This window comes from Tricharina praecox (assembly GCF_024521635.1).
Source record: "Tricharina praecox strain CBS 144465 chromosome Unknown BZA05scaffold_7, whole genome shotgun sequence".
Lineage (NCBI taxonomy): Eukaryota > Fungi > Ascomycota > Pezizomycetes > Pezizales > Pyronemataceae > Tricharina > Tricharina praecox.
Window position 1 is genome coordinate 588,228 of NW_026250409.1, and position 24,603 is coordinate 612,830.

The 24,603-nt window shown below is 52.6% G+C and overlaps 8 protein-coding genes and 2 non-coding genes across 10 annotated transcripts; 4 read left to right on the forward strand and 6 right to left on the reverse strand.

Annotated features, from left to right (window-relative positions):
• The first annotated feature begins 6 nt into the window (after positions 1 to 6).
• BZA05DRAFT_248172 (uncharacterized protein) lies at positions 7 to 5,348 on the forward strand. The gene is made up of 8 exons (XM_051480001.1): positions 7 to 1,072; positions 1,150 to 2,694; positions 2,762 to 2,935; positions 3,007 to 3,525; positions 3,577 to 4,110; positions 4,163 to 4,285; positions 4,342 to 4,789; positions 4,847 to 5,348. The coding sequence occupies exons 1-8, from the start codon at positions 98 to 100 to the stop codon at positions 5,230 to 5,232; spliced, it is 4,704 nt and encodes a 1,567-aa protein (XP_051341160.1). The 5' UTR covers positions 7 to 97; the 3' UTR covers positions 5,233 to 5,348.
• Positions 5,349 to 7,053: 1,705 nt separating this feature from the next.
• Positions 7,054 to 7,870, reverse strand: BZA05DRAFT_392336 (uncharacterized protein). Its single transcript, XM_051483083.1, has 2 exons — positions 7,540 to 7,870; positions 7,054 to 7,471 (listed from the first exon to the last, which is right to left on the reverse strand). Exons 1-2 carry the CDS (start codon positions 7,768 to 7,770, stop codon positions 7,208 to 7,210), a joined length of 495 nt encoding a protein of 164 aa, XP_051341161.1. The 5' UTR covers positions 7,771 to 7,870; the 3' UTR covers positions 7,054 to 7,207.
• A 5,143-nt stretch (positions 7,871 to 13,013) lies between these two features.
• Positions 13,014 to 13,120, reverse strand: BZA05DRAFT_t123. Its single transcript has one exon. It is a non-coding gene; the product is annotated as a tRNA-Met (tRNA).
• A 253-nt stretch (positions 13,121 to 13,373) lies between these two features.
• BZA05DRAFT_350636 (cleft lip and palate transmembrane protein 1-domain-containing protein) lies at positions 13,374 to 15,732 on the reverse strand. The gene is made up of 4 exons (XM_051481283.1): positions 15,609 to 15,732; positions 15,468 to 15,528; positions 13,852 to 15,412; positions 13,374 to 13,801 (listed from the first exon to the last, which is right to left on the reverse strand). Exons 1-4 carry the CDS (start codon positions 15,663 to 15,665, stop codon positions 13,519 to 13,521), a joined length of 1,962 nt encoding a protein of 653 aa, XP_051341162.1. The 5' UTR covers positions 15,666 to 15,732; the 3' UTR covers positions 13,374 to 13,518.
• Positions 15,733 to 16,947: 1,215 nt separating this feature from the next.
• On the reverse strand, positions 16,948 to 17,474 carry BZA05DRAFT_392341 (uncharacterized protein). Its single transcript, XM_051483084.1, has one exon. It carries the CDS (start codon positions 17,372 to 17,374, stop codon positions 17,045 to 17,047), a length of 330 nt encoding a protein of 109 aa, XP_051341163.1. The 5' UTR covers positions 17,375 to 17,474; the 3' UTR covers positions 16,948 to 17,044.
• Positions 17,475 to 18,377, forward strand: BZA05DRAFT_392342 (uncharacterized protein). The gene has a single exon (XM_051483085.1). It carries the CDS (start codon positions 17,603 to 17,605, stop codon positions 18,248 to 18,250), a length of 648 nt encoding a protein of 215 aa, XP_051341164.1. The 5' UTR covers positions 17,475 to 17,602; the 3' UTR covers positions 18,251 to 18,377.
• BZA05DRAFT_350642 (nucleophile aminohydrolase) lies at positions 18,378 to 19,721 on the reverse strand. The gene is made up of 4 exons (XM_051481284.1): positions 19,686 to 19,721; positions 19,408 to 19,583; positions 19,228 to 19,339; positions 18,378 to 19,154 (listed from the first exon to the last, which is right to left on the reverse strand). Exons 2-4 carry the CDS (start codon positions 19,443 to 19,445, stop codon positions 18,483 to 18,485), a joined length of 822 nt encoding a protein of 273 aa, XP_051341165.1. The 5' UTR covers positions 19,446 to 19,583; positions 19,686 to 19,721; the 3' UTR covers positions 18,378 to 18,482.
• Positions 19,722 to 19,987: 266 nt separating this feature from the next.
• On the forward strand, positions 19,988 to 20,661 carry BZA05DRAFT_424769 (vacuolar protein sorting 55; the record flags this gene model as incomplete). The annotated part of the gene is made up of 3 exons (XM_051485927.1): positions 19,988 to 20,023; positions 20,083 to 20,302; positions 20,528 to 20,661. 3 exons carry the CDS (start codon positions 19,988 to 19,990, stop codon positions 20,659 to 20,661), a joined length of 390 nt encoding a protein of 129 aa, XP_051341166.1.
• Positions 20,662 to 21,103: 442 nt separating this feature from the next.
• Positions 21,104 to 21,208, forward strand: BZA05DRAFT_t109. The gene has a single exon. It is a non-coding gene; the product is annotated as a tRNA-Met (tRNA).
• Positions 21,209 to 21,766: 558 nt separating this feature from the next.
• Positions 21,767 to 24,572, reverse strand: BZA05DRAFT_392350 (uncharacterized protein). Its single transcript, XM_051483086.1, has 4 exons — positions 24,272 to 24,572; positions 24,148 to 24,184; positions 23,409 to 24,085; positions 21,767 to 23,355 (listed from the first exon to the last, which is right to left on the reverse strand). Exons 1-4 carry the CDS (start codon positions 24,397 to 24,399, stop codon positions 22,041 to 22,043), a joined length of 2,157 nt encoding a protein of 718 aa, XP_051341167.1. The 5' UTR covers positions 24,400 to 24,572; the 3' UTR covers positions 21,767 to 22,040.
• Positions 24,573 to 24,603: the final 31 nt, after the last annotated feature.

A 24,603-nucleotide genomic window follows, 5' to 3' on the forward strand; every position in this document is an offset into this window, starting at 1 on the left:
GTCGAAAACCGCCGGATCCATATCGCTACACAGGGCCTCTATACACAAACCATACTCACACAACTCGAAAGAAAAGAAAATAAGACTCCCAGTCGTGATGCCGGGCGTCCGGAATCATCCTTACGAGACCCATTTCTACTGTGCTCTCTGCGGGGGCCCGTTTGCCCAGGTCTTTCGTACTGCCGTCCACCCGGCGCACTCGAGCAATGCCAATCCTGACGGCGGCGGCGGCAGCAGCAGCATCTGCACGGCAACGCCCCCTCAAGGGCTCTCGAAGCAGGCTCCCGATCCAGAAGATCTTGACAGCAGCAACGAGTTCAACTTCGTCGGGAAGAATGCTGTGATACCGGAAGACGTGATTGTCGAGAAGGGTATGGGATATGCAGCACGGCGGAGGCGGCAGCTACGGCTTCGAGCCCAGCCCCGGCACGTCGCGGGTGAAGGCAAGGCTGCCGTGCGACAGGCGTACGATGGCGACCTGATATCCGTCAGACAGATGAAATGGACCAAGAATCTGCGAGCCCTGATCCACAACGAGGCGGCCAACACCCCTGCCAACTGGCAGCGATACACCGAGGTCGGCGAGCAGGTTTTCCTGACCGGCCGAGGTCTGATACGCCAGAGCGACAACTGGGCGGACGCATACGCCTCCGTCGACGATGAGGACGGTGGAAACCCCGAATACCCCATCTTCTCGGAATCCGACCTCTTGCGGAACACGTACGGATTCCACGTCTACCAGGAACTCGGCGGCACCCACGTCCAGAGCTCCATCTCGTCGATTCCCTTCCACGACGAATGCTGGTCGCTGCTGGACTGGGCGATCGAGGTGACCGGCGACGAGAAGGGCATCGACGGCATGAACGAAGACATCGACTACGATCACATGTGGGGCTACCTCCGCAGCCTGGTCGCCATCAGCGGACGCAGGCAGCAGGCCGATCAGACCAATGCTGTGCTCCGCGAAGGCACGACCAGGAAGGAGATCGTCACGCGATTGGGCGAAGTGAATTACCGAGAAGCACAGGGGAGTGGCGAGGGATGGAAGTGGAGACACGAGGACGGATGTCATGTAAGCTCCCATCAGCGTTTTTACACTCTTCGGTTCGATACCGGGTGAATCCCCCAGCTTATTCGATCCTTGTCCAGTGGCTGGCTGCAGATCCTTCGATGATTTCCGTGCGTGATCACCCGCTGAAGCTTCTCCCGAACCATGATCCGCTACCGATGGCACCGCGCGCAGCCCTCGTGGATCCGTTCTCGAGCCTACCGCCGGAGGTGATCCTGGAGATATGGAGTTACCTCTCTTCTTCGGACATATTCAGTCTCAAGATTGCCAGTCCCGACGCTCTCAACGTTGAGCTCAGGCCGAGTTACTACCGCCGTTTCCTGAAGCAAGAATTCAAATACCTACCGACGCTCGCCCCGGAAATCGGAAGGCACGAGGAATACATCAAACGTGGCATACCGAGTTCGATCGATTGGCGAGGGAGCTTCGAAAGGCTACGACGCCTCATCCGTACCCCCAGGCTTCCGGAGAATGCCAGTGACGAAGATTACAGGAGAGAATGGGACAGGATCGATATCGGGCTGAAGAATCGGAATCGCATTTGGAAGATCGTCAAGCCGATCGCGGAAACCCTGGTCGAGACGTCGACCTATGCCATGCGTACCCTCCTCGGAGCACCCGGTGATGCGGCCAAGCAGACGAGCGTCGTGAGGGGGTACGTCGGCGCCAGATCCGGTAGGGAAGGTACGGTCAACACGGCGTACATTGGGAATCGGGGCCGTCTGCCCGAGTGGATGGAACCCGAAGACGAGGATGAGAAGGAGGAAACGGTCAACATCAAAGCCGAGAAGGTCCGCTTCTGGTGCGATGGGCCGACGGGCGTGTTCTGCGGCCTGGAATTCTCTGTCCACGACGAGGAACTGGGATCCGACACACGGCGGTTCGGCCGTGAAGGGAGCAAGCACTTCGACCTGTCACTGCGAGGGAGGGTCATCGTCGGGTTCGCCTTCTGCTACGACGCTACCGACGGCGTCATCTGCGGCGCCCAGGCGATCTGGTTGTACGAGAGCGACTCGAAATCATGCGTGGATTTCCAGTTCGCCAAGAAGATCGGGCAGTGGGATAAGTTGATGCGGCAGATCATCGTGCCGACAAGATATCGGAAATTCGTTGGCCTCACGGGATTCCTGAGCTCGGCCGGTTTCATCGAGACTGTGGGAATATTGGAGGAGACGTTCGTCGAAGAGGACGACCACTTTGGCGCTCGAAGCGCTCGAAGCGCTCCTCCCCGCACGCTGCCCTTGACCCACGAAGAGGCATCGCTATGGAAAGACCGCATTCCACCGAGAAGCGTCTATATGCACGAGAGGGAGGGCGCGGCTATCCCGGACTGGAGACTGCGTGGAGCGGAATGGGAGGTGTGGGAACGCAGTTCTTCCGAAAACGAATTGGGTCTTCGGTCCAAGTTTCCGTCTTCCAGCAGACTGGAAAGCATCGTCGGCTACTATGACCAGCACTTCCTGCGAGGATTGGAGTTCATGTATGTCGACCGCAATCGCAGGCGGACGTCATGTCTGCTGGGCGTTCGCGAGGGAGGGAAGGAAGGTGTCTTCGCCGTGGACGAGAAGGAGCCCATCATCGCGTCGGTCATCTCGTTCGGCGATGAAGGGGTATATGGAATTCTGGTGGGTGCCTCAGTGGCTGTCGTTCATCCCGTCCATCGTCCCCCTTACTGACCGTGTATGTGGATAGTTCCTTACCAAGACTGGCCGGAAGAGCCAGGTGTTCGGCCCAAGATTCCGCGGGACCCATAAGGTTTTCGCTCCGCAACCCGACTTGAGCAATCCAGCTGGTCAGTGCGGAAACGAGCACCGCGAGAATATCCATACGAATATAGTTGGAGTCCATGGAATCTACGATTATGAGGTGCGGAAAAAAAAAACCCCCCAACCCCGAACGTTCATGGATAGCATAGACTGACACGCCGGAGGATATAGGATAAGAGGTTTCTTCAGCTGGGGCTCGCATTTCTCGAACCAGCAGAGGGGGGTAGCTGCGTTGGCTCGATCTTCACACAACCCCTGCCGTGTTCGATTCCTTTCGACGCTAAGGACGAGTCATTCGAGTCACTCGGTGTGTGGGAAGATACACCCCCCAACAAGCATTGGGTTATCGGTTCCAGCCCGAGTGATATCGCTATCGATTCTTCGTGCAGGGTTCGCCGACGAAAGCCGTTCAACGACTTTAGCGGTTGGGCGAGTCTGAAATCGGTATCTAGGATTATCATCTATGGAGAGATGAAGGGAATCAGGTTCAGCTATGCGGGAGACGAACCAGATATCTTCTTCGGAGACGTGGACGATGAATCGGATACGGTGGTCCAGGAAATTAATCAAAGATCTGGTGAGGAGATTGTTGGTGTCGCCGTACTTGAAAATCGGTCCTCATCATACGACGACGACGATGAAGGGGAAGACTCCACCATCAACTTTCCTGTACCGATGGAACGGATATTTGTAAGTCGGGCAGTTCTTCCGCATGGGTACCTCAGGGGCTAACAGGCTTAGTTTATTACGAATTTCGGTGAAGCGGAAATTTCCTCACCGGTCAAGTGCCGTACCCAGTTCTCGGAGTATATTGTCGCCGTTAAATTCGACTTCAATCACGATCAGCTGATCTCGTGGGCACCGATCTTCACCACAACTCCCAAAAGATCTCTTGAGCGGAAGGAGCAAAGATCTCGTGAGCAAAGGATGCAGATATCTTGTGAGCAAAGGGAGCTCATCAGGCTTATCCGGTTCCCTTGGAGGGCTTCTGACCGGAATATCATCGAAGACTTTTACATCTCAGAAACCGCCTATGTCGTCTCGACGGTCTTTGACGAGAGTAGTGAGACCGGTCACGTAGATGCCGTAAAAGCCTATGTGACGCGGGAAGGACGGTTCTGCGGATTCATCTTCCGGCGCAGAGGGAAATGGCCAAAGGGAGTCTTTGGAGAACGGTCGGCGTTCGAGACAACGTTTGAGCTTTGGGAAGGGGAGCGTTTTGACTCGATCTTCGTTCCTGAAGTTGATGGATGCCGCAGCTCTAGTGCTCTAGCGGTATGTCTCCCGTCTGCTCGCTGTGATCTTGGACTGACCATGAATCGATTAGCTTTCGACGAATCGTGGCCGAACAACACCATGGTTTGGAATTATTCAGAGTGGTGCTACAGCACTTCACTTGACGCCACCACCAGGGCATATCAGTGTGGGACTCTACGGCGCTCAGTTCAAGGTATGTAGTTCACAGGAATCCTTTGCGTCCAGAAATCCGACACTAATGCTTCGCAGAAACCCAGCCTCTACGAGCGTATCCAGTGGAACTTGCTCGGACTTTTATATCGCCCCCGGGAGTCTACCTCCGTGTGCGTTGCATATTCGGGGACCAGACAAAATCCCAGCGAGCCAGAATATCACACTGAAGATCCAGCAACCCATCTGCGCTGGCTCAACGGCTCTCCTTTCCAGACACGGGGCCTAGTCTTCACTCCGTTGCTACAAGGACATCGGAACCAGCCATCTCGGGAAAGATACAGAGGCCAGGCACCCGAATCGGTCGGGAGAGCGTTTTCGGTATTCCAGCCCGAAAACTTGCTCCAGATCCGCGTCTGGTGCTCCCAAGGGATCTGCAGTATCCGGCTGCACGGAACGGACGCCATGGGAGTCATCACGGTGGGCGACTGGCCCGCGGACGCGGAAGGAGTCAACTTGAGCAGCGAGCGGAAAATGCTCATCAACGGTAAGCCTCCACCCGGTGCATTAACTGCCGCATCACTGCTGACCCCGTCTGCTTCAGGCCCCGACGGCGAGCGCATCTCGCGCATCAAGGTCGCATTCCGCAAGCTCGGCTCAGACGAGGAGCGAATCGTCGGCCTGTCGTTCCACACGACCTTCGGCCGCGAGAAAACCATCATCGGCTCGATGGGCACGGTGCCGTTTGACTGCTTCAATAAGAGCGTCGCCGCACTGCTGTGTCCTGACGACCATGAGATCGTCGGCTTGCACGGCATCTTTGGCGTCTTTGATATTCATGACCTCGGCTTGGTCGTTAGGAAGGCCACCCCCCCGCTGTGTTCGCCTTGTACCGCACAGACGGCGTTGCAGATGCAGATGCAGATGCAGATGCAGATGCAGAAGCAGAAGGGGTGGTGCTGCCAGATGGCGGCGGCGGTTGCGAGGTAGTTGGTGCTGTGAAGGATTATCATTTAATTTCGGGGAATCATTTTCGGTTGGTTTCCTTGTGTAGGCGGTGGCATATTCTGTTTGTTTTGAACTCCCTTGGTTTCTTTCCCACCTTTCTAGTATTTAGTCGCAGGATACGGTAGATTCTTTTTAGATATTCCCTTGTTCTTTGGTTGGTTTTTTGCATGGCATTATGGGGGGATATATACTTCGATTTTAGTTATCAGGTACTTAAGGGGTATGTCTAAGTATGTACTTGCTCATATAGAAAGGATTGGGAATTCGGGAATGCATTGGGTTATTGGATAATGGATGTTGGTGATTACTGGAAGTGAAGAGAAAGTGAAGAAAATGAAAACAATCTGGCGGCATCGCATATCACTCTTGCCTGATGAGCAGTGAGCACCTTGCTCCTGTGATTAAGTCCGTAGATTTAACAGAATTTGAGCATGTGGACTCGTAACCATCTGGATCATACATAGTAGTGTAAGTACGCACAAGGTCCCGGTTCTCCCGTCTGCCCCCCCGTCTGCCCCTCCCCCCCGGGTTGAGCCGGCTCGTTGCAGCCCATCTCGTCTCTCGGACCAGTGTTCGACATAGTCCAGTCCGTCCGTCCTGGGCCTCGGACCGGACTGGACTGTATCTTGGCAGTCCGTCCGGGAGCGGTGTTTGGACGGACTAGTCCAAGAAAATCGAGGGCAGGACGACGGACTGCAGTCGACTGCAGTCCAGCCCCGTCCACCAAGTTGGCGGACGAGACGGACTACCGGTACTTTTATCCCGTCTTCCAAAAGGTGCGGATGGGACTGGATCTTGACAGTCGGGACCGGACTATGTCGAACACTGATTTCTTCCGTAGGACTCTTGTCGTCATCGTTTTACTACAGTCTACCAGGAACTACTTGATTAGCATGACCCCGTTCAGTCCGCACTACATTGTTGTGCGAATACTTTAGTTCTCTAGTGGTTCTCTAGTATTCCGAATAGTGCGTAATATGTTGCATTCGGAAGAACTGCAGTAGTCCTTCCGGCGTTTTAAAAAGCGTATCTTTACAACACTTCGTATAGGTTTTCGATACTGTAGAATTGAGAATATAGGAAAACCCAAATACGAAATTAAATCGGTATTCTTTGAGAATTCTGGATTTATATCCGAGCGGTAGTACTACGCATACTTGAGAGCTTCGGCATCAATCGCACCCCACTTTTTGCTACTGCACCTATGCATAACTACCGGTATCGGAGTGAGCGGTTGTGAAGCACCGGTACTACTACTCTATACACACCCAGCCACGCACGTGGAGCCAGCCAGTCATCCAGCTGGTTTATTTGCTTTTAGGGAGGAGGAGTCCCGGTCCTCGAAACCGCGGGGATGAAAAACATCATACGTTTATTTGAATTTTGGCTTGATTGCGGGGGAAAGGTGTGTGGGCTATGCCACAGGCAAATCCATGCATAGCCATGCTTAGCCTCCTGATGATCTGATCCACGTAGAGTACCAGTACCGGTATCTTGATACGGCAGCCAGTTATGTACCGATACCGGCTCCGGATCGGCGGCCTTCTTGAACCTTGGGGCGTGAACCCTGGGCTTGAACCTTGGGGTGGGAGGCACTGCTGCAAGTTGTATGTACATACTGGTGTTTGAAATTTGTTGATCAACTTGGATCAACAAGTACGCTACACAGCCCGTAAATCGAGACCGGGAAGGACCGAGTTCGCGAGTTCGCGAATGGGTCGGTCGGGTATAGTCACTGATGGGTACCGTAGTCCGTCGGGCTTTGGGCACAGCACAGTAGAGGACGGTTAGTGTGTTATGTAGTAGGGACTATTAATTATTTCGTACGAAAACCGATAATGATTTTTTTGTTGTACATAACAGAAAAGCAGAGAAGCAAATAACTTTTATAGCCATCCAGCCAGCCATCCATCCAGCCAGCAAGGCAAGGCGAGCAAACGTGCGCCACCAGCACCGTCTAGAACCTCAAGCTCTCCTCCCCACCAAGCGCAATATTTCCATTCCCCTCATACGCCGTCTTCCGTCCCTTCTTGAGTCCGCACATGAACACAGCGGCTAGCAGGGTGCTTAGGAACAGCAGCATCGACACGACAAACGCATAGATGCCAAGCGGATTCCCGCGCCAGCGGCGGTGGCCCTGCTGCACGCCGAACAGCACGATGGTGAGGAGCGTGTTGATGGCGATTGCGGTGATCATCAGGCAGGCGATGGTCCTGCGTTTCTGGTAGAACACAAGATCATGTCAGCGGGGGCGGGAGAGTGGTGGACGGAGGAAGAGCGGAGGGGTACCTTCGCGCAGTGCCCTTTGTCGGGGTCGTCGGATGCTGGCCCGGCTGAGTGGATGGCCGAGCGCAGGACGCCGGTCGGGATAGTGTGCGTGTCGACGAGCCGGTTAACGCGCAGCCATTGCAGCAGGTCTCGGGCCGTCACGGGGTTCAGCGGGGTGAGGTTTGCGTGGTCGGAGGTGGTGGGGAGCAGTGGGCTCGAGGCACTGTCACCGCCTGTCATTGGTTGAGACATTTCTGGTGATGGTGTTGGATTTATTTTACTGCTTTCGATGGGTTGACAGTTGGGTATGGTATGTAGGAGTGTACGGAGGAGGAGGTTTTTGGAAAGGGATTCGGCGAGCTTTTTGTATGCATATGGGCCAGCATTGGGATTGGGCACGGGTTGTGGCTTAGGTAGGTATCTTCGTATTTTTTCAGTGTTGCCTGACCATTCATGGGGAGGGGGCTACGTAGTCTGCCAGGCGTTACATAAAACACATGATCGTTGAGGGTTGGAGATGCTCTGGGTGAGCATAGCCTCGTTGGCTGGGCAGATCAGTGCGCGGGTATAAGGCCGCCAACAGATACTGTAACGTTACGGCCGGTATCCCTACTCCAGAGTGATGTGTCGTGGCGGGCTATAGATAGACTTTCCCACCGGAGCATGGTAGATCACTCGAATCTTGGCGACTTGCAGTTGGGACTGTGGACTTGAAGTTCATCTTTGCTGGGAGGAACAGGATCTGTAACTGCCATGATCTGATAAGGCCGGATACAATAATTGTTAAACAGAAGAAAAAGGTTCATCTTTCCATCTACCAATGAAGAAACAGAAAAAACGAGGTTCACCATTGCATTCATGAAGGAGCCAAAAAAAACATGCGGTTTGTCGTTGTATTTCCGAGGTTAGAGTACATCGAGTAGACGTCTCCCTCAACACGAGCCTACAGTAGTTGAGTGAGTCACTGTACATATGCCTGTATGTATGTAGGCTTGGTAGTCTGTAGATCTACAGTGCCGAGAATCGAGACATGGTTTATTAGCAACCGATATTCAACACGGACGAATTGAAGTCCGAACCGTATGATACGTACGCCACCATCGCAGTCACATGATCGGTAGAGATGCTAGATGGTATGAAAGCAGCGATCCCGCTATTTAGTAGGGAGGATCTGCCGGTGAAAGTGCGCACTTCAAAGTTTTTCGAATGCTGGTGACGAGGGGGCGGGGTCCGAATGAGGGTTGGTGCCAGGTGCAGCGACGAAGTGGAGCAGAGAAAAACCCGAACTGAGGCCTAACTGCTGGTAACTATTTCAAATAGGAAGTGTCTATAGTACCACTAGTATTCCGATGGACTGGCTTTGGTACTCTATATACCTAGTGGCCTGTCCGAATACCCGTGGATTTGTCCAGCGGAGTGGTCACCTGTTATTGATTTGTACAATACACACATAGCCACTGCTCATAACACCGCAGTGATGTCTCCTACCTAAATATGATCCGCTTGGGCTATGTACATACAAATCTGGCCCCCGCAGCTTTGATCTCCTAGATATGAATCTCGCGACTACGAATCGTGCCTGCTTGTTCATTTAGCCTTCAACTACCTATACCGCTCCACATCCGGCGCTTCACGGTATCGACGAGTTACATACCCACATGGTAGCGCTGGCAATGACATGGCACCAAGCCCTCGCCATCCATCTCGGACGACTGGTGTTGTCGTGGTGGTATGAAGATCACTCCATCCAACAAGCGGAGGTTAGCTGGGAGATCACTCGGTCCGGAACTATCTGGACCGGAGAAGCCTGTCATCGCAAATTTTTTATGTACATAGGTACATACCTACAAGATCAGAGACCTCGAGCAGAGGAGCAGTACAGTCATGCTGTTTTGGGCTTCCTTCCCACACCCTCCTTCATAGCATCTCCTGATGAAGAGGCAGAGTGCGAGGCAGAGTAGGGAGCGGAATTTGTCTTTCCTAGTGTTGTTCTAACCCAGTGGTAGTTAGAAAAGACCGGTCTATAAATGGCCCGGCCTATCTATACCACTGTACTCTACTCTAGTAGACAGGCGGCCCGTGAATGAATTATTACGGGCCGGATCTACTCTACCAACTGGCCGAACCATGGTAAGAATTTTTCTCGGGTAACTGGGCTATGTAGCCCAAGTAGTAGATATATCTATGAGTATATAGGCAAATCCATATCAAATCTACAGATACCGGTTGGCTGGCTCAGCGGGCAAAATTCATCAGACACCACTATGCCTACTCTACCACGGCGGGTTCTGGGACATTCGGGTTTTTCTCTGCACATGAAAATCATCAGACACAGCCAGTTTTCGTCTGGCTTAATGACATCACGTCTCCGGGCTACCATCAACTTCTCTGTTGTGGCTATGTATGCAAATTGTGATTCTCTCGGTGGCAGAAGGATAGCTACTCTACCGTAGTGAGCCCTGCGGATAACTCGGCTATATAGCATGGTTGAAAATTTTCTTCGTCTTGTGAACCACTTCTTTCTTATCACCAATACAGACATCAGACCGATGTTGATATCACCCTATTGGGGAGGTTCTGCTGGTGAAGTGCGCACTTCCTGCCAAGGCACACTATTAGCACCTGAAGTGCGAGTTGACGTGCAACTTGGAGGCTGTACTATTATGTAGGCGCAGAGCAAGTGCGCACTTGAAAACTGTAAATAAACACGCCGATTAGTTAATACAAACACCAGGCCAGGGGGAACAACTTTTTTTGACACTATCCACCACGATAATGCTCACTCTCGAGTCTTCAGAGTCCGGATGCCAGATGGTGGCGGTCCCCAAAACCTCCACTTCGTCACTACTACTTAGGTATACACCCACCAACTCTCATTTGGACCCCCAGGTCACCAGCATTCGAAGTGCGCACTTCACCACCAGAACCTTCCTAATAGGGTATTATCGGTTTGATGTCTGTGTTGGTGACAAGTGATTCACGAGACGAAGAAAATTTTCTGAAACTACCGTATCATACCATCATAGTTCCATGTCGACGTGTCGATGAGCGTTTGGATTATCCAGAGTGATCTGATCGTCTGCTCCAGCGTCGACAAAGTTACCTGAGTCATCAGGTTGCCCTCCAAGTTCCAGAGCTCTCCGCGAGCTGGACCGTGACGATGAGCAGCGAGAGCAGCAGTTTACTACCGTAATATCATTCCTAAGCCATGTTCCCAAGAACTTCAAACTCCCGAAAGTCCAAGAAGTGACGAGTCTGCATCCGCCCGATGGTATCCGGAGGGCATGTATGCAGCACAACGACCGCGGTCAATCCATTTCCTCTGAGATCGGAGCTCGAGTGAGCATCGAGACGGAGCACCGGGAGCGGTCCGTGAAGTGGTACGTCTCATTGGTGGGGAAGCGGTCAAGACGGGGCGAGTCGCCATACCCGGGGAAGGAGAGTTTCCGAGTCCACAGGGTGAGGGAGTGAGATCCTATGCAGTGGTCGTCGTTTCGCCGTACAATGCTGTAGGTAGATGAGACCGCAAGCGTAGGCGCACGGGATAGTCATAGGAGGATTCACGAGACCATATGGGAATGACTACACATCCGTCACGCATGTTGATTCTGGGCCAGTGCTGTTATGTTGGGCTCCAAAAAGTGAAACAAGCCGTGGTAGGCTCGTGCGTGCTCTGGTGTGATATTATGTAGAGGCTCGAGCTCTGCTCATATGTAAGCTGATGCACTCGCAGCGAAGGGAGCCAGAAATTTCACTCATAACAGATAATCTTATTTGACAGCGCTGATTTCATTGATTGCGGACATGCAACTACCGCACTCTATTTCCTAGCACCATCTTTCCAAGCGCCAAACAATGGGACACTTCGACATTTCTCTTCGCGCCTGTCATAAATCTTCATTGTGCCCTCGTACAGAGACCAGGGTGACAATGAAAACAATTCTTTTTTCGCATCAACCAGAGGCAGTGTGATACTGGTGACACAGTGGGAGTCGACATGCGCAAGCACAGCGGCCAACTCCCGAACTTCAAAAATAAGATTAATATTAGAACCGATATATTATCGGATTTCAGATATTAAACTGAAAAGAACAGATACTACACTTGATCTAAGCCAAAAGGCTGTAAAGGGAATTATTAGCAGGTGATTCGAGGTTGATAGTTGCGGGTATGGAACACGTACCAAAGAGAGCTAAAGAGAAAAAAAGAAGGGGAGAGGGGAGCGCTGGTTTTATACTGGGTGCAATGCGCTAGTGCGAGATTTTTGGCCGCTTCTAGGGCTAAGGGCTTAGGGCTAAAGCTAGCACAAGAGCCAAGTGACAGTAGTGCTGTAGTGTACTAGTGTGACTCCTATGGAGTTCCAAGAGCTGTCACAACAATAACTAAGGGCAGGCGAACATCCATCCATCCATTCTGATGGTATCCACCCCTCCCTCCACCAAGTCTTTGGTCAGTGGAAGAGTATGCTTTTTGGTGACGAGTACATTCACGACGGCCACTCGCATGATCAGGTATAACCCACTGAATCATACCGACGTCCTTCTTTCGGCGGACATTCGAGCTGTATCTCCATAAATGTATCTTTGATGCAGCATATTCGCCCCCGTTCAGGCTTTGGGTTGGAGGTACAATCCACCTCGAAGCTGCGTGTGGATATGCTCAGCTTCAACTTCAGTCCCACGCGTTGTTCTTACGTTCTTCCAAGTACTTATGGACATACATTCGTAAGGCATCGCTTCGTTCTGCTCCGATGCATCAACAATGGCGCCGGAATTGAACAGGGACGAAATCTGGTTCCATCGTTTCATATTCCGCTCTTCGCCAGTAGATTGCTAAAAGATTGGCGTAATGTCGTGGGGAAATAATTGAACACCCACACAGCCTTGATCCCACGCAACATCAACCTCCCCTTCAGCACCCACTGGCACCATCGCCTGAGCCACCGTTGTACTTGTGGCCGAAGCCGAACAACATACGGTACCATGGGTTTGTAGGATGCTCTGATGGATAGCACTGGAGGACCTAGGTATTTGAACTTTTTGGCTTGGAAGCTGACGGCTCTTGTGGGCGAGCAGATAGAGCTAGTGTTCGGACGGTAAGCAGCGAATACGGTAGGTGTGCGACGGTGTGAGTGATCGTGAATGAGGGGAATCGATCCATAAAAGACGTCCTCAACGACCGACCTCACGCACTCGGCGCATTTCTCCCCCTCTCTTGGCCTCTATGCTCGAATAGGTGGAAACCCCTCTCTGGACTCGTCTATGCACTGGTAGCCTCACGAGTCATTACGAGACAAGCTGTCGGTGGTGCGAGCCTTACTATATTGGCCTTGAACCAGTGTGATCCCCATAAAAACGCCGCCGTTTATATATATACGCTTCACGACTTCTGCTTGAACATTCCTTCCCCTCACAGCCCAATCGTGACAATTTCCCACCTCTTCCCCCGGAATAAAAGACAAACAGTGCCAACTCTCACGAGTTGGCAAAATAAAATGTCCGGTGCGAGGATCGAACTCGCGATCTTCGGATTGCTACCACTGGGTGGAAGTCATATTGTGAGAGATATGAGACCGACGCTCTACCAACTGAGCCAACCAGACTTGGTGTCGAGTTGAGGGAGCGTGGCACTGAAGTCATTTTTGTATGGCTTTGAACGGTGGAGTGGAGGGACCTGGTGTTACGAGGGTGTGGCCATGATCGGACCCGATGCGGAGGGTCAACGTTGAACTGTTTTTCTGTTGTTTCTATTCTATTCTTATCTTGTTCATCTTGTTCATTCTCTGATTCATCACATAGACCATAGATCATAGACCACCTCAACCGAATAATTCATCACGTCGCTTCTTGTCTCATGTTTTTAGGACTCTCAGTATGAATTACTAGAGCCTCTTTGTTCAAAAGCAAATCATCATTGCTATCAATCGCTTCAATATGAAAACAACACGAGCTAAGTACTTAGGTCATCATCCAACTCATACCAACCGCCATCAACATCTATTTAACGCCGTTTCGTGGCGCCCGTCTTTTTCTTATCCGCTCCGCTGGACACAGCAACGGCCTTCTTCTTCTCCTTAACAACGGTTTCCGCACCTTCAATCTCCTTCTTCTCCTCCTCCTCGCCGTCCTCACCTCCCTGTCCGAACTCGTTGACTCTTCGGTGGTCGACACGGTACACCCAGCTCTGGTACAGTGCGATGAAGTAGATGACGTCGTCGCGCAGTGTAGCAAGACGATGGAGTGTGGGCATCTTGATTGTGAAGGCGAAGAGGTCGTCGATGAAACTATGTTTTGTTAATAAGGCGCAAGGGAAGAGAGGAGGAGGTAGAATTACGTGTTCAGCAGCTTGTAGACCATGGTCTTGCGCGGCATGTGTGCAACACTCTTGAGTTTGTAGTTGATGTACAGACTCGGCACCATCATCAGGAATCCGTAGGCGTAGACACTGCCGACGAGCGTAGTGATGATGAAAGAATACCAGGACTTGTGAGTGTCGTATAGAACGCTGTAGACGGCGTACGCTGCGAGTAGGGGGACCGCGACCCAGTAGAGGTACTTGAACGCCTCCTCGTCGTACTCCTTGGTCTCCTTCTCGAGCTGAGAGAGCTTGTGCTTGTCCTCGAAAGAGATCTTGTAGGGAAGCAGTGATCCAGGGGGAGTGGGGAGGACCTTAACGTCGACCATGCGGGTGATCTTCCACGCCTCGAGGAGGATTCCGAAACCTTGGCCGAAGAGGATCATCCAGCTGGTACCGTCGGAATTGTCGAGGAGGTACAGGAAGATAACGGCTTGCATGAAGACGTTGGCAAGGATCGTGCGAACGGAGATACCGACGTTATCCTTCTTGTTGCGCCAATGCGAGATATCGTTCTTGAACGCGAGCATCTCGAATACGGTGTGCAACAGCGAGACGATAGCAGTGGTGCCCAGAAGGTAGATGTTGGTCTCAATCAGGACACGCTTGAACTCCTCGAGTTCGGCTCCAGTTGAGGCGCTCTGGCCAAGTGCTGTGTTGGGATTGGCCGCGGACTGCTTGAACGAAAAGTCCATCGACGAAATGATCTGGAATTTCCAGAACGAGACAGGAGTAATGTCAATGTACAGCGGCAGCGTCTTGACAGTGCTGTTGAGCTCCACCATGTGGTCCCGCAGCAGCCAGAACTCATTGGGGTAGATGATAGGGTAGTACCATCCATTGCGTCCGGTCTTCTCCCTGGCACCAGTCTGCTCAAGGACAACATGCTGCCTCAGCGGAACCGGAAGGGTCTTGTAATGCAGTACGCCGCCGTCTCCAACCAAGTTCAACGTGAGGTTCGAGTGCCAGTAGCTGGTGATTATGGGCCTTCCTTCGGGGGTCGTGGCGGCGATCTCCTCATCGTCGGCAGAATCCTCCTCCGTGCCACCGATAAGCTTCTTAGTTTTGACAACCTTCTTCTTTTGGTGGTACCGAGTGAGTAGCTTGATGACCTTGTAGCTCTGCGTCGGGTCGTATCCGTGGGCGTACGGATCCATTTCCGCGCCATTTTTCGCCACAAAGATATGCGCGAACAATGTTCCGTTGTGCTGCACCGACTCGGAGAAGTTGACATCAACCGCCATCGACCGCTTCTCGTTCCAATCGCCCATTTTGATGTCCTTCTCACTGAAGACCAGATTCTCCTGCATCTTGGGATGCGACAACTGTGGCAGGTTGAAGTCCTCGGAAAGGTAGATGCTCATGTCCATGGATGTGCCTTCGCCCCAGATAGGCGAGACCTGATCGGGGATGTGGAGGTAGTTGTCAACATCTTGCGAGTAGTAGCGATTCTCGAAGTTTCCGGCGGGGGGTGAGGAAATGACCGCGCCGGTCGTCTGGTCGACTTTCGTCGTGGTCTGGGCAGCGGGTGAGAAGTACTCTGCGACGGGATGTCAGAATCCAACCAAGAATCAACCGGGAGAGGGGGAAGCTACTAATTGCGCTTTGGACGACGAAGAAGATTAGAATACCGTTGATAGCGGGTCGGATGTTGTCCTGTACAAGAGTAAGCAACAGTGACCTTCAAGCCTGGGATGAATTGCGGAAACGGATGGGCATCGTGGAATAGAGCATACCATGAAGCTGGACTGCTGTGCAGGGGCCTGAGCACCTCTTGGTGCTGGAGTGGCCATATTGAAATATTGTCGTAGAGGTTTCGATATGTGGCCTGACTCTGTCGAAACGTGAGCATGGAGGACGAGAAGGCACTTTTACGACTCAACTCCTGTTCCAGATGTGCAAGGGTCGGACGGCCCTGGGGAACCAAGCCTTTACTAGTCCAAATTGGGAAACTTTGGACTTCGAACATTTGAATACATGTACCTCGTGAGAATTCCCGAACCCAAGGTTACAAGCTAAGACCTAAGGGGTGCTGTTCACGACCGCTCGAGAAATCATCTTCTTATCTCATCTCTGTATCTAGGTTCACCACCGTTAACAACCGTTCCATATATGTCCGGAGCTCATTCAGTCAAGACACGAGGCAGGCTTTACGATGCCTACCGGCATGTACCAGGTAAGTATACACGTACTATACTTGATTTCTCTAATGATGTCGAAGTTTGACTATCGCCCCCAAAAGCCCTATGGAATCTCCACCCTATCCGTTCAAATTTACGATGATCAGGTCGACCATCTCGCCTTTCGAGTGGGCTCAAGATGGCTCAATCCACAAGACTACTAACTACCACCAATAATCATGGGTGCTCCGTCTGATGGCATTGTTTGCAATTAGGTATCACAAGTCTTGGGACTCGGAGATGGGAAACTATGTAGGTGTGTCTTCAAGACCACCAGCGAGACCACTGACCGTTTGCGCGGCCACATCATGAAGTTATGGAGAAAGTCTTGTGGCTGTGCTTAGGCAAGAGGGGATCCGTTTACGAGCCTCGGTGATCAACACAGCCTCGGACCATTCTAGTAGGAGCCTGAATGCGTGATCACGGAGAACTGGGACACGCTTTGGGCGGAGCCAGTCTGGATGGATTCTTGCAGAGTGTTATCCTCGACTGGTGTTTTCCGGATTGGTTGCGGGTTTGTTTTTTGTTTAGGATGTTATGGTTTTGTGATAATGCGCCAGACATGGTAAGGCTTCCATCTCACAGATATGGATCTACCCTTCATCTCAACCAATTCCTCCATTGATGATATGGCAGAGCAATTAATACACCATGGCCCTCGATACTTCCTCCTCCTCCTCCTCCTTCTACTCGTTGAGACGGGCTTTGGGTGAATCATACACACCTGAGATCTTCTCGAGCCGCCTCGAATAGTAATGTCTCTTCCATTTCTCTAACAGAGTACCAACAGCTCCATGGCAGTTATGAGATCCCGTCCAGGAGAAGAAGCATGCTATGACCGTTTGGGAAGATACGTACACGCAGAGCCCCCGCAACGAGACACTCGACGTGAAAACGGGGGAAAAAACAAACGCTCGAGGTGTTTGTGTACCAGGCTGCTCCTTGTATTGAGCGAGTCTCATATATTTGCTGTCTTTGGGTAGTACTGGTGATCATGTGTGAGGATGCTGCTGTGGACGGAATGACAATGAAACCAGGATTGCACCAATACCTACCTCCTGACTCGGTATTGAACCGCGATTACTTACCTTGGAGAGAGAAATCAGCCGGAATTCTGGAGCTGGACGGTAACCAGCTGCCCTGATTCTGAGGACGGACGGTTCCGTACGAGTGAAAACAGCATTTATGTTAAGAGCCGTGAGTTCCGAAACTTTAAGACACGGTAGGTGACTCGCCGAGTCGGTGAACCATAATTTTGCCACGCAGTCGCTGCTGATTCGAGCCATGGCCTCGCCCCAAGAAAGAACAGCAACGAATAGCATATCGCGCTAATCCGCACTTGGAAAAGCGCGGTAGCCGAGTGAGAGCTATGACGTAGAAGGGGGAGAGGAGGGTTGCTCAGGCTCCCCCGCCAACCTCCGAGCTCGAAGTTCTACTTAATTCTACTCAACACCCGCAACTCCCTGCGTCATCTCTTCAAATCCCACACGAACGCACTCATCTCGGGCTCCTCATCTCTCTCAAATCGCCTTCATCGATATCTACACACAATGGCCTCTACCGCTGCCACCATCAGCGCCGCTGGCGCCTTCACCGTCTGCGTCTTCTGCGGCGCCAACCCCGGCGCCTCCCCGCAATACCAGCAAGCGGCCTACGACCTCGCCGCTCTCTTCCACAAGAACAGCTGGAACCTCGTCTACGGCGGCGGCACAGTGGGGTTGATGGGCGCGGTTTCGCGCACGCTCGTTTCCCTCTCCGGCCCCACCTCCGTCCACGGGATTATTCCGCGGCCGTTGATCAAGTTCGAGCAGGGCGGTGTCATCGCGCCGGCGAGTGAGTACGGTACTACTACCGTCGTGGAGGATATGCATGCGAGAAAGGCGATGATGGGGAGGTTGTCGAAAGCGTTTGTCGTCATGCCTGGTGGATTCGGTACGATGGAGGAGTTCTTTGAGGTAGTTACGTGGAATCAGTTGGGGATTCATGATTGTCCGGTGGTGGTGCTCAACATCGGGGGGTTCTATGATGGACTGCTTGGTTGGGTCACGAAGGCTATCGAGGAGGGTTTCATCAAGGAGAATTTGAGAGGGATCATCGTCGAGGCGAAGACAGTGGATGAGGTGGAGGAGGCGATAAGAAACTATACGCCTGCGGAGGGAAGGTTTGATTTGGATTGGAAGAGTGAAGGGAAGGTTTGAGAAAGAAACGTGTCCAATGGTTTCATCGGCTTTGCGGCGTTTCTTAGTAGATTGTACCGGATGATTTTGTTTGCTCCATCTGGTTCACTTTTTCCTTGTCTTGTTTTAGAGAACAGAACAGCTGGTTTCCTCAGTCATTATGATTGCCAAATGCCGCCCCCGTGACCTCGTAAGAATCGTGAACGCCATCCCTTTGTTTTGTCCAGTTGATATCTAACGAGCTCCCAGACCTCTATGCATCAACTTCCATCGAATCCCCAGCAGCATCCCCGCTACTCTCCGCCGGTGGCGCCGCAGGGGCAGCCGGAGCAGTTCCTCTAGAACCACGGCTACTCTGTGTGCTTCCCAACTTCTCCAGCCAGTCCGCAACCTCGTCACCGTCGTAGAGCTTGAACTTCTCATTCTTACCCACAATCGCCAATGAGACGTTGGCAGTCGTGAGCTCCTTATCCTGCGCCAAGCTATCCCTCAACGCCCTCAACCCATGCAGCACCAGCTCCTCCCTACTGGCATCCTCGAATCCCTCAAAATTCCTCTCCAGGTATGTCCTGGCACTCTGGCTCCTGGCACCGATCGCCGCGCCACGGTACTCAAGCACCATTCCGGAAGGCTGAAACTCCCAGAGGTGGGGGCCCGTCTCATCGACACCGGCAACCAGTAGTCCAACACCGTACGGCCTGCGTCCGTAGTGCTGTGTATTAACCTGCGCCTTGTCGGCGATCGCATTGACGACGCGGGCGATGGGGACCGGGCGGTTGTAGAGCAGTCGTGATGACATGGACTGCTGACGCATGAAGTTGGAGAGGACGCGGGCGTCGGGCGCGAGACCGGCGAGGGCTACTCCGAGATGGGCGTCGATTCCGATGATCTTCTTCTGGTAGGAACCGAGCTCTTCGGCGTTCCTCTGGTGCTCTGTTAACACCCGCGAGACGAAGCCGGCACCGGGGGTGGAGGGAGGAGGCCGAGAAGGTACATACCTTGAGAGCCACGAGCACCGCATGCGTTTTGCTGACCAGCCCAACGGCGGCGGAACCTTGTTTGATGGCTTCTAGGGCATATTCGACCTGGAAGATGCGGCCCTGGGGAGAGCTACCAGTCCGGATTCGAATCAGTTCTCTGTAGACAACTATGGGAATTAGGGAATCCGGGAAACGTACAAGGTGACCGAGTCGTTGTCGTAGTTGTTCCGAAACATCTTTGTGGATGATTAGAGAGATGTTTGGATGGGCGGAAGGTGATGGAATTGGAGGTCGTAGATGCTGGTGGTGGTTTGGTGGGGGATAGTTGCGAGAGCTTGAAGGTTGCGGCTCAGTTCAGTTGTTGGGGATGAAAACTACGCCGGAGGGAGCACAGAATTCAGCACTAACGTCCTTAGATGAGAACAACAACATCTCTATATCCACAGCAGGAAACCTCGTTTTAATTATCATTGTACCTGAGTTCTTTAATTCCATGCTTATTTTGTTTCTTGATATCTGCAAGAGTACTGAGTTTGTCTGCGTCTTCGTGAACCCAGTGCCATGGTCTTAGCTCACTTGGGCGCTTCCCAGTCCACGCTTCCCCCCAGCTCGCTCAGCCTCATTGAAACGACAACCACCAACCCGCTTACCTACCACCCCATCGCCGAAGAGAAGCCGCGCAACGCCAACTGCAGACCACCGTCATCGCGAAGTCCCCTCCCTAACCACAACCTACTCCCAACAACCGCTCCCGACACCACCTCGCAAGCTCTCCGCCATGGCCGGATTAAAAACAATAATCGCTCTGTCCTTCGCAAGTCTTCACCTTCCACAGCTACTCTCCCCACCACCTCGCTAACATGCAAGCTGCAGATTCTTGCGATCGGATTCCTCCTCGTAATCCTCTCCTCTGCCCTCTTCGGCCCGAACTACTACCCCCTACTTGTCGTCGCGACCTACGTGATCGCGCCTCTCCCGAACTTCGTCTGCTCACGGTGCGCAAACCCCGATGACTTCATCGACGAGAGCAACGGCAGCGGGTTCATCGACCTCGGGCGGTTCATGACGGGATTCTTGGTGGTCATGGGTATTGGTGAGTTAGCTTCCTACGTGTAGGCGGAACGGGTTGGGGCGGCGTCCGTCGGAGGGGGCATCTTCGAGCCAGAGCATGAAAGACCCGCAGACTACCCCGGTAGGAGGCCTGTGGGGTCTTGCCAACTCCAGGTGCCTGCATATATCCCCTCTGCGCGGATATCGCTATCCCAAGTCGCCCCGCTTCTCTTCTGTACTCTTGAAGCTCTGCTGACATAACCCACAGCGCTCCCCGTCATGCTCGCCCACTGCGACATCATCAAAGTGCCGGCTATGATTATGTCGATCATCGGAGGCCTCCTTATCTACGGCACCATCATCTGCTTCAGCATGTTTTTCCAGGAGTCAGAAGACTTCTAACCACCTCCACAACTACTACCAATCCCCTCCACCGCATATGCTTGAGTGAACCCCCAGTTGGAGGGTCTTCTTAAGGGGCCTTTTTTTGTCGTTGCTTAGCGGGTGAGGGCTGGGTTGTATACTACCTTGGAGTTGTATCGGATCGGGATTGAAGCTGAGACGTTGGTGTTTGCGTTTTCGTGTGTGTCTGTGTGTGTGTGTGTGTGTGTGGACAGAATGGTCGTTTCCTTAGCCTTAGCCTTTGCGTGTATTTCCTTTACTTTATGTGCTGGCATTGTTATTGTTTTTTCTCAGGTTATGTGATGATCCAGGTTATGTGATGATCTGGGGATTTTGTCTGTTTTCAGCGCTGGTACTTAATGGAGTTGGTTTTCTTGGGATAACTGAGCGGAAGCGAGGGGCAAAAATCAATATTGTCATTAGCATGAAGAGCGATGTACAAGTCTGGTTGGCTCAGTTGGTAGAGCGTCGGTCTCATATCTCAGGTTATGACTCCCACTCAGTGGCGGTAATCCGAAGATCGCGAGTTCGATCCTCGCACCGGACACAATCCTTTTGCTCTGGCGGCGTAGGAGGGGGGGGGGGGGGATTGGCAAGAACGTTTGTCATATTTTTTCGTTCCATCAGTTGAGGTGGCAGTTTGGTATCCATAGACTCCTCGAGTAAGCGAATGCGCAGAATGGATGGTAACTACCGTAGTTTTTGCTGATTGTAGCGGCGTTTCTATTGTACATATGTAGGCAAGGGGGCAAAGAAAGCCCAAGAGCCCGGAGGAAGATGTGCTTGTTTCCTAAGTAGCTCTTGCTGGCTCTTCCTTCCCGTGCACGTACGTCTGTGGTTGGATGATCACACGATACGGTATCGCACGAACCCGCGCGTGATACCGGTGAGTTTGATTGATACAGGTACGAGACGGGCGTGCGTTGTTCGAGTACACCGGACAGACAAGAGAGAATTGCGATGGCGGGCTGTGAACTGAGAAGCCTGGGCTTGTTGTTGTAATTGCCGGCGTATAATACCCAGTGATTAGCTGTGTTGGAATTCCTCCTTGATAAGGAGGCGGTTTGGATCAGGTATCACGACAAGATTGGCCAGGTCAAGTCAGCTTGGTAAAGAATACGGTACTCTACGAGGCTCTAGTGGAGTCACTGGAGTGATGATAACATGACGAACTCAATCCCCATCTCGTGAAATCCAACCTTTGGAACATCTGGACATAGTTTTCCTATTCGCCCCTCCTGCAATCCTTCCTACAGTGACCCTTCCGCCACAAGCAAGTCACCCAAGCAGACAGATACAAAGCTGTCGATCAAACCAAACCACCCTTCCGACACAAGCAAGTACCAGGTAGGTAACTCAAGCAGACAAATACGAAGCTTTCAAACCATACAAACCTTCCTTCCCAGCAGACCGCCCACTTTCGACTCACCTTGCCTGCCCAACTCGAAACTCAAAACTGTGCCATCAATGTATACCATGACAAGTCTCCATCGTCTGCCCGTCTCCATTCCCCTCCACCCACCACCCCTCGACCGCTCCTTCCTCCCGCTTCCCCCAGCAGTCTCCACTCCCTGCCCTTGAACGGGGCTAACGGTAATACCTATTAATGGCGCGGCCGGGCGGATTGGCACATCCCTTTCTTCGCCAGGACGCAGCACGCTTTCGCGGTCACGTGGTAGAACGGTGTCGAGCCTCATGCCGTAGTCGTCGCCACAGCGAGTAAGACGGAAGATACTAGCTCTTCCTTGCTGAGAGGCAGCTACGACAAGGGATAGTTCTGGGACAGAGACGACCATGTTGAGGCGGTCGAAGTGGCCGAGATATCGGTGCTGTACGGTCGGTGGTGGGGCCTGGCAGGCTGGACGCTTGCAGAAGACGACAGGGAAAAGATGGCGCGTGGGGAAGAGAGCAGCTTTACAGCCGGTGGTTGTGAAGAGGAAGCCCAGTGGTGGTCGGGGTGCTTCAGTTGCTGGCTTTGGTACTTGCGGCGAAGGTACGAACTCGCTACCAGAGCCTGGGGGGAGTACCGCTGAACCGATGGTGTCGAAGTGATGGGAGGAGACCGGCGAGTTGATGTTTATATCTTCATCGTCTTCCTCCTCTTCCCACTCATCCTCTTCGTTCTCTTCATCCGCAATTGTTTCTCCTCTTCCCCGAGGAATAACCGACCGGTTCACTTCCACCACATTCTCATCCCTTTCCCCCTGCAAATCACTCCACATGGCATCTTCATCTAGAGCAAAGGGAGGTGGAGGCTCCGAATGCTCCTCTCCTTGACTCCCCGGACTCCCCTCTTCTTCGGAGGCCTCATCCTCGTTCTCCGATTGATCTGTCGAAGCATCATTGCTGTCATATTCCTCATCCTCATCCTCATCCTCGCTGTCCACACATTCCTCGGATAGATGCATATTTCCCCACATCGGCGTCGGCCCTTCGCCCTGGTAACCAGTATATATTGATTCCAACGCAGGCGTGATGTCCCAGGCGGTGCCCCCAGTGACCAAATGTGAGCCACCGTAGTAGTCCGTTGGTATCGTGATCGCCCAGGAAATTTTGGTTTTGGGAGGCAGATCTTCGAGGTGAACACTTCTTTTCCCACAAGGTGAATCCATGGTTTTGTCCAACGCCTCGTACATGCTGTTCACGGGTTTAAATGACTGTGGCGACAGATAGGCGACTGACCAACACCTAGGCCTTGGATTGATATTAACCAGTGGTGTTTCTCGTCGAAACGGAATGTGACTTACCCTGCGCCAAAAAATTCGCCTGTCTCCACCACTTGCTGCGTATCAACATCCCACACGATCACCGTCCCGTCGATCGATGTGCTTGCTAGCCACCGTCCACTCTCATCGTCCATGAAGGTCACGTTAGGAATGTTGTGGGAGTGTCCACCCACGAGAATCTTGCAATTTACCACTACTTCGTCCTTCCCCTGGATTTTGATGTGTGGCATCCTCGGACCTTCGTCCGCCCTGGCAGCTACCCCGCCCACTTCGCCGCCTTCATCACTCCCAACCCCCATCTCCTGGTCTCCCCCAGCCGCAAGCTCAAAGACCGTAATCTTCCAACTATTGGCACTAACAGCCAGTCGTCTGCGCTCCTTATGCAGCGCGACACCCCATGCACTGCTGCCAACATTGTACTGCAGCATGAGCTTCAAGTCCTTCGTGTACCACACCATGACATCGCCATCTGCGTGGGCGGAGACCAGTACCTCCTCGCACCCCAGTTCCCCAACCGTCAAGCTGTTGATCCCGTTCGGGTCGTCGCCTCTCTGGTGGGATACTGGGATCTTCGTGGGGGATTTCAAGATTGCGTGGGGCATATCAGGCAAGCGCTGCCGCGGGTACACAGGTATGTACACGTGGACATGGCTGCGGAGCGCAACGAAGAGGTAGTTATGTCGCTTGGAGGAGGCGACCTAAAGACTGGTTAATACCCGCTGTGCCTGCTCCCAATCACTGCCCAGGAAGTGGACGGTACCAGATTGTTGCGCCAAAGATGTGAGTATATGGTGTTACTGCACAGCCATCAGTCAGTTACGCATTCCGGAATCCCAATTGGAGAGCGGTTGAGCCCGCGTACATCTACACGCAGAAAAGCACACATGTGAGCCCCACTGCCGGTGAAGTTGAAGAGAAGGAAACATACGTCCTCCTGAGTTCCCAGGTACTCTATCGCCAGAGGCTTATAAGGCTCGTGAATTCTACTTTCATGCGTGGCGGTCGGAAACATGATGGTCTCGGGTTCGTTGGTTGTCGCAGTGGAGTGATTGGGATGTTGCTAAAGTTGAGCTTACTCGTTGATGATGGAGGTCGTTGGGGTTCGATCGCTGCAAGGATGTTTACACCTAGTCTGTGTAGCGCACAGTTAGTGGTGGTGGTGGCGGATCTTATCACTGATCTTGGCTTGAGAAAGGGAAAAATAGTTTGACTTCTT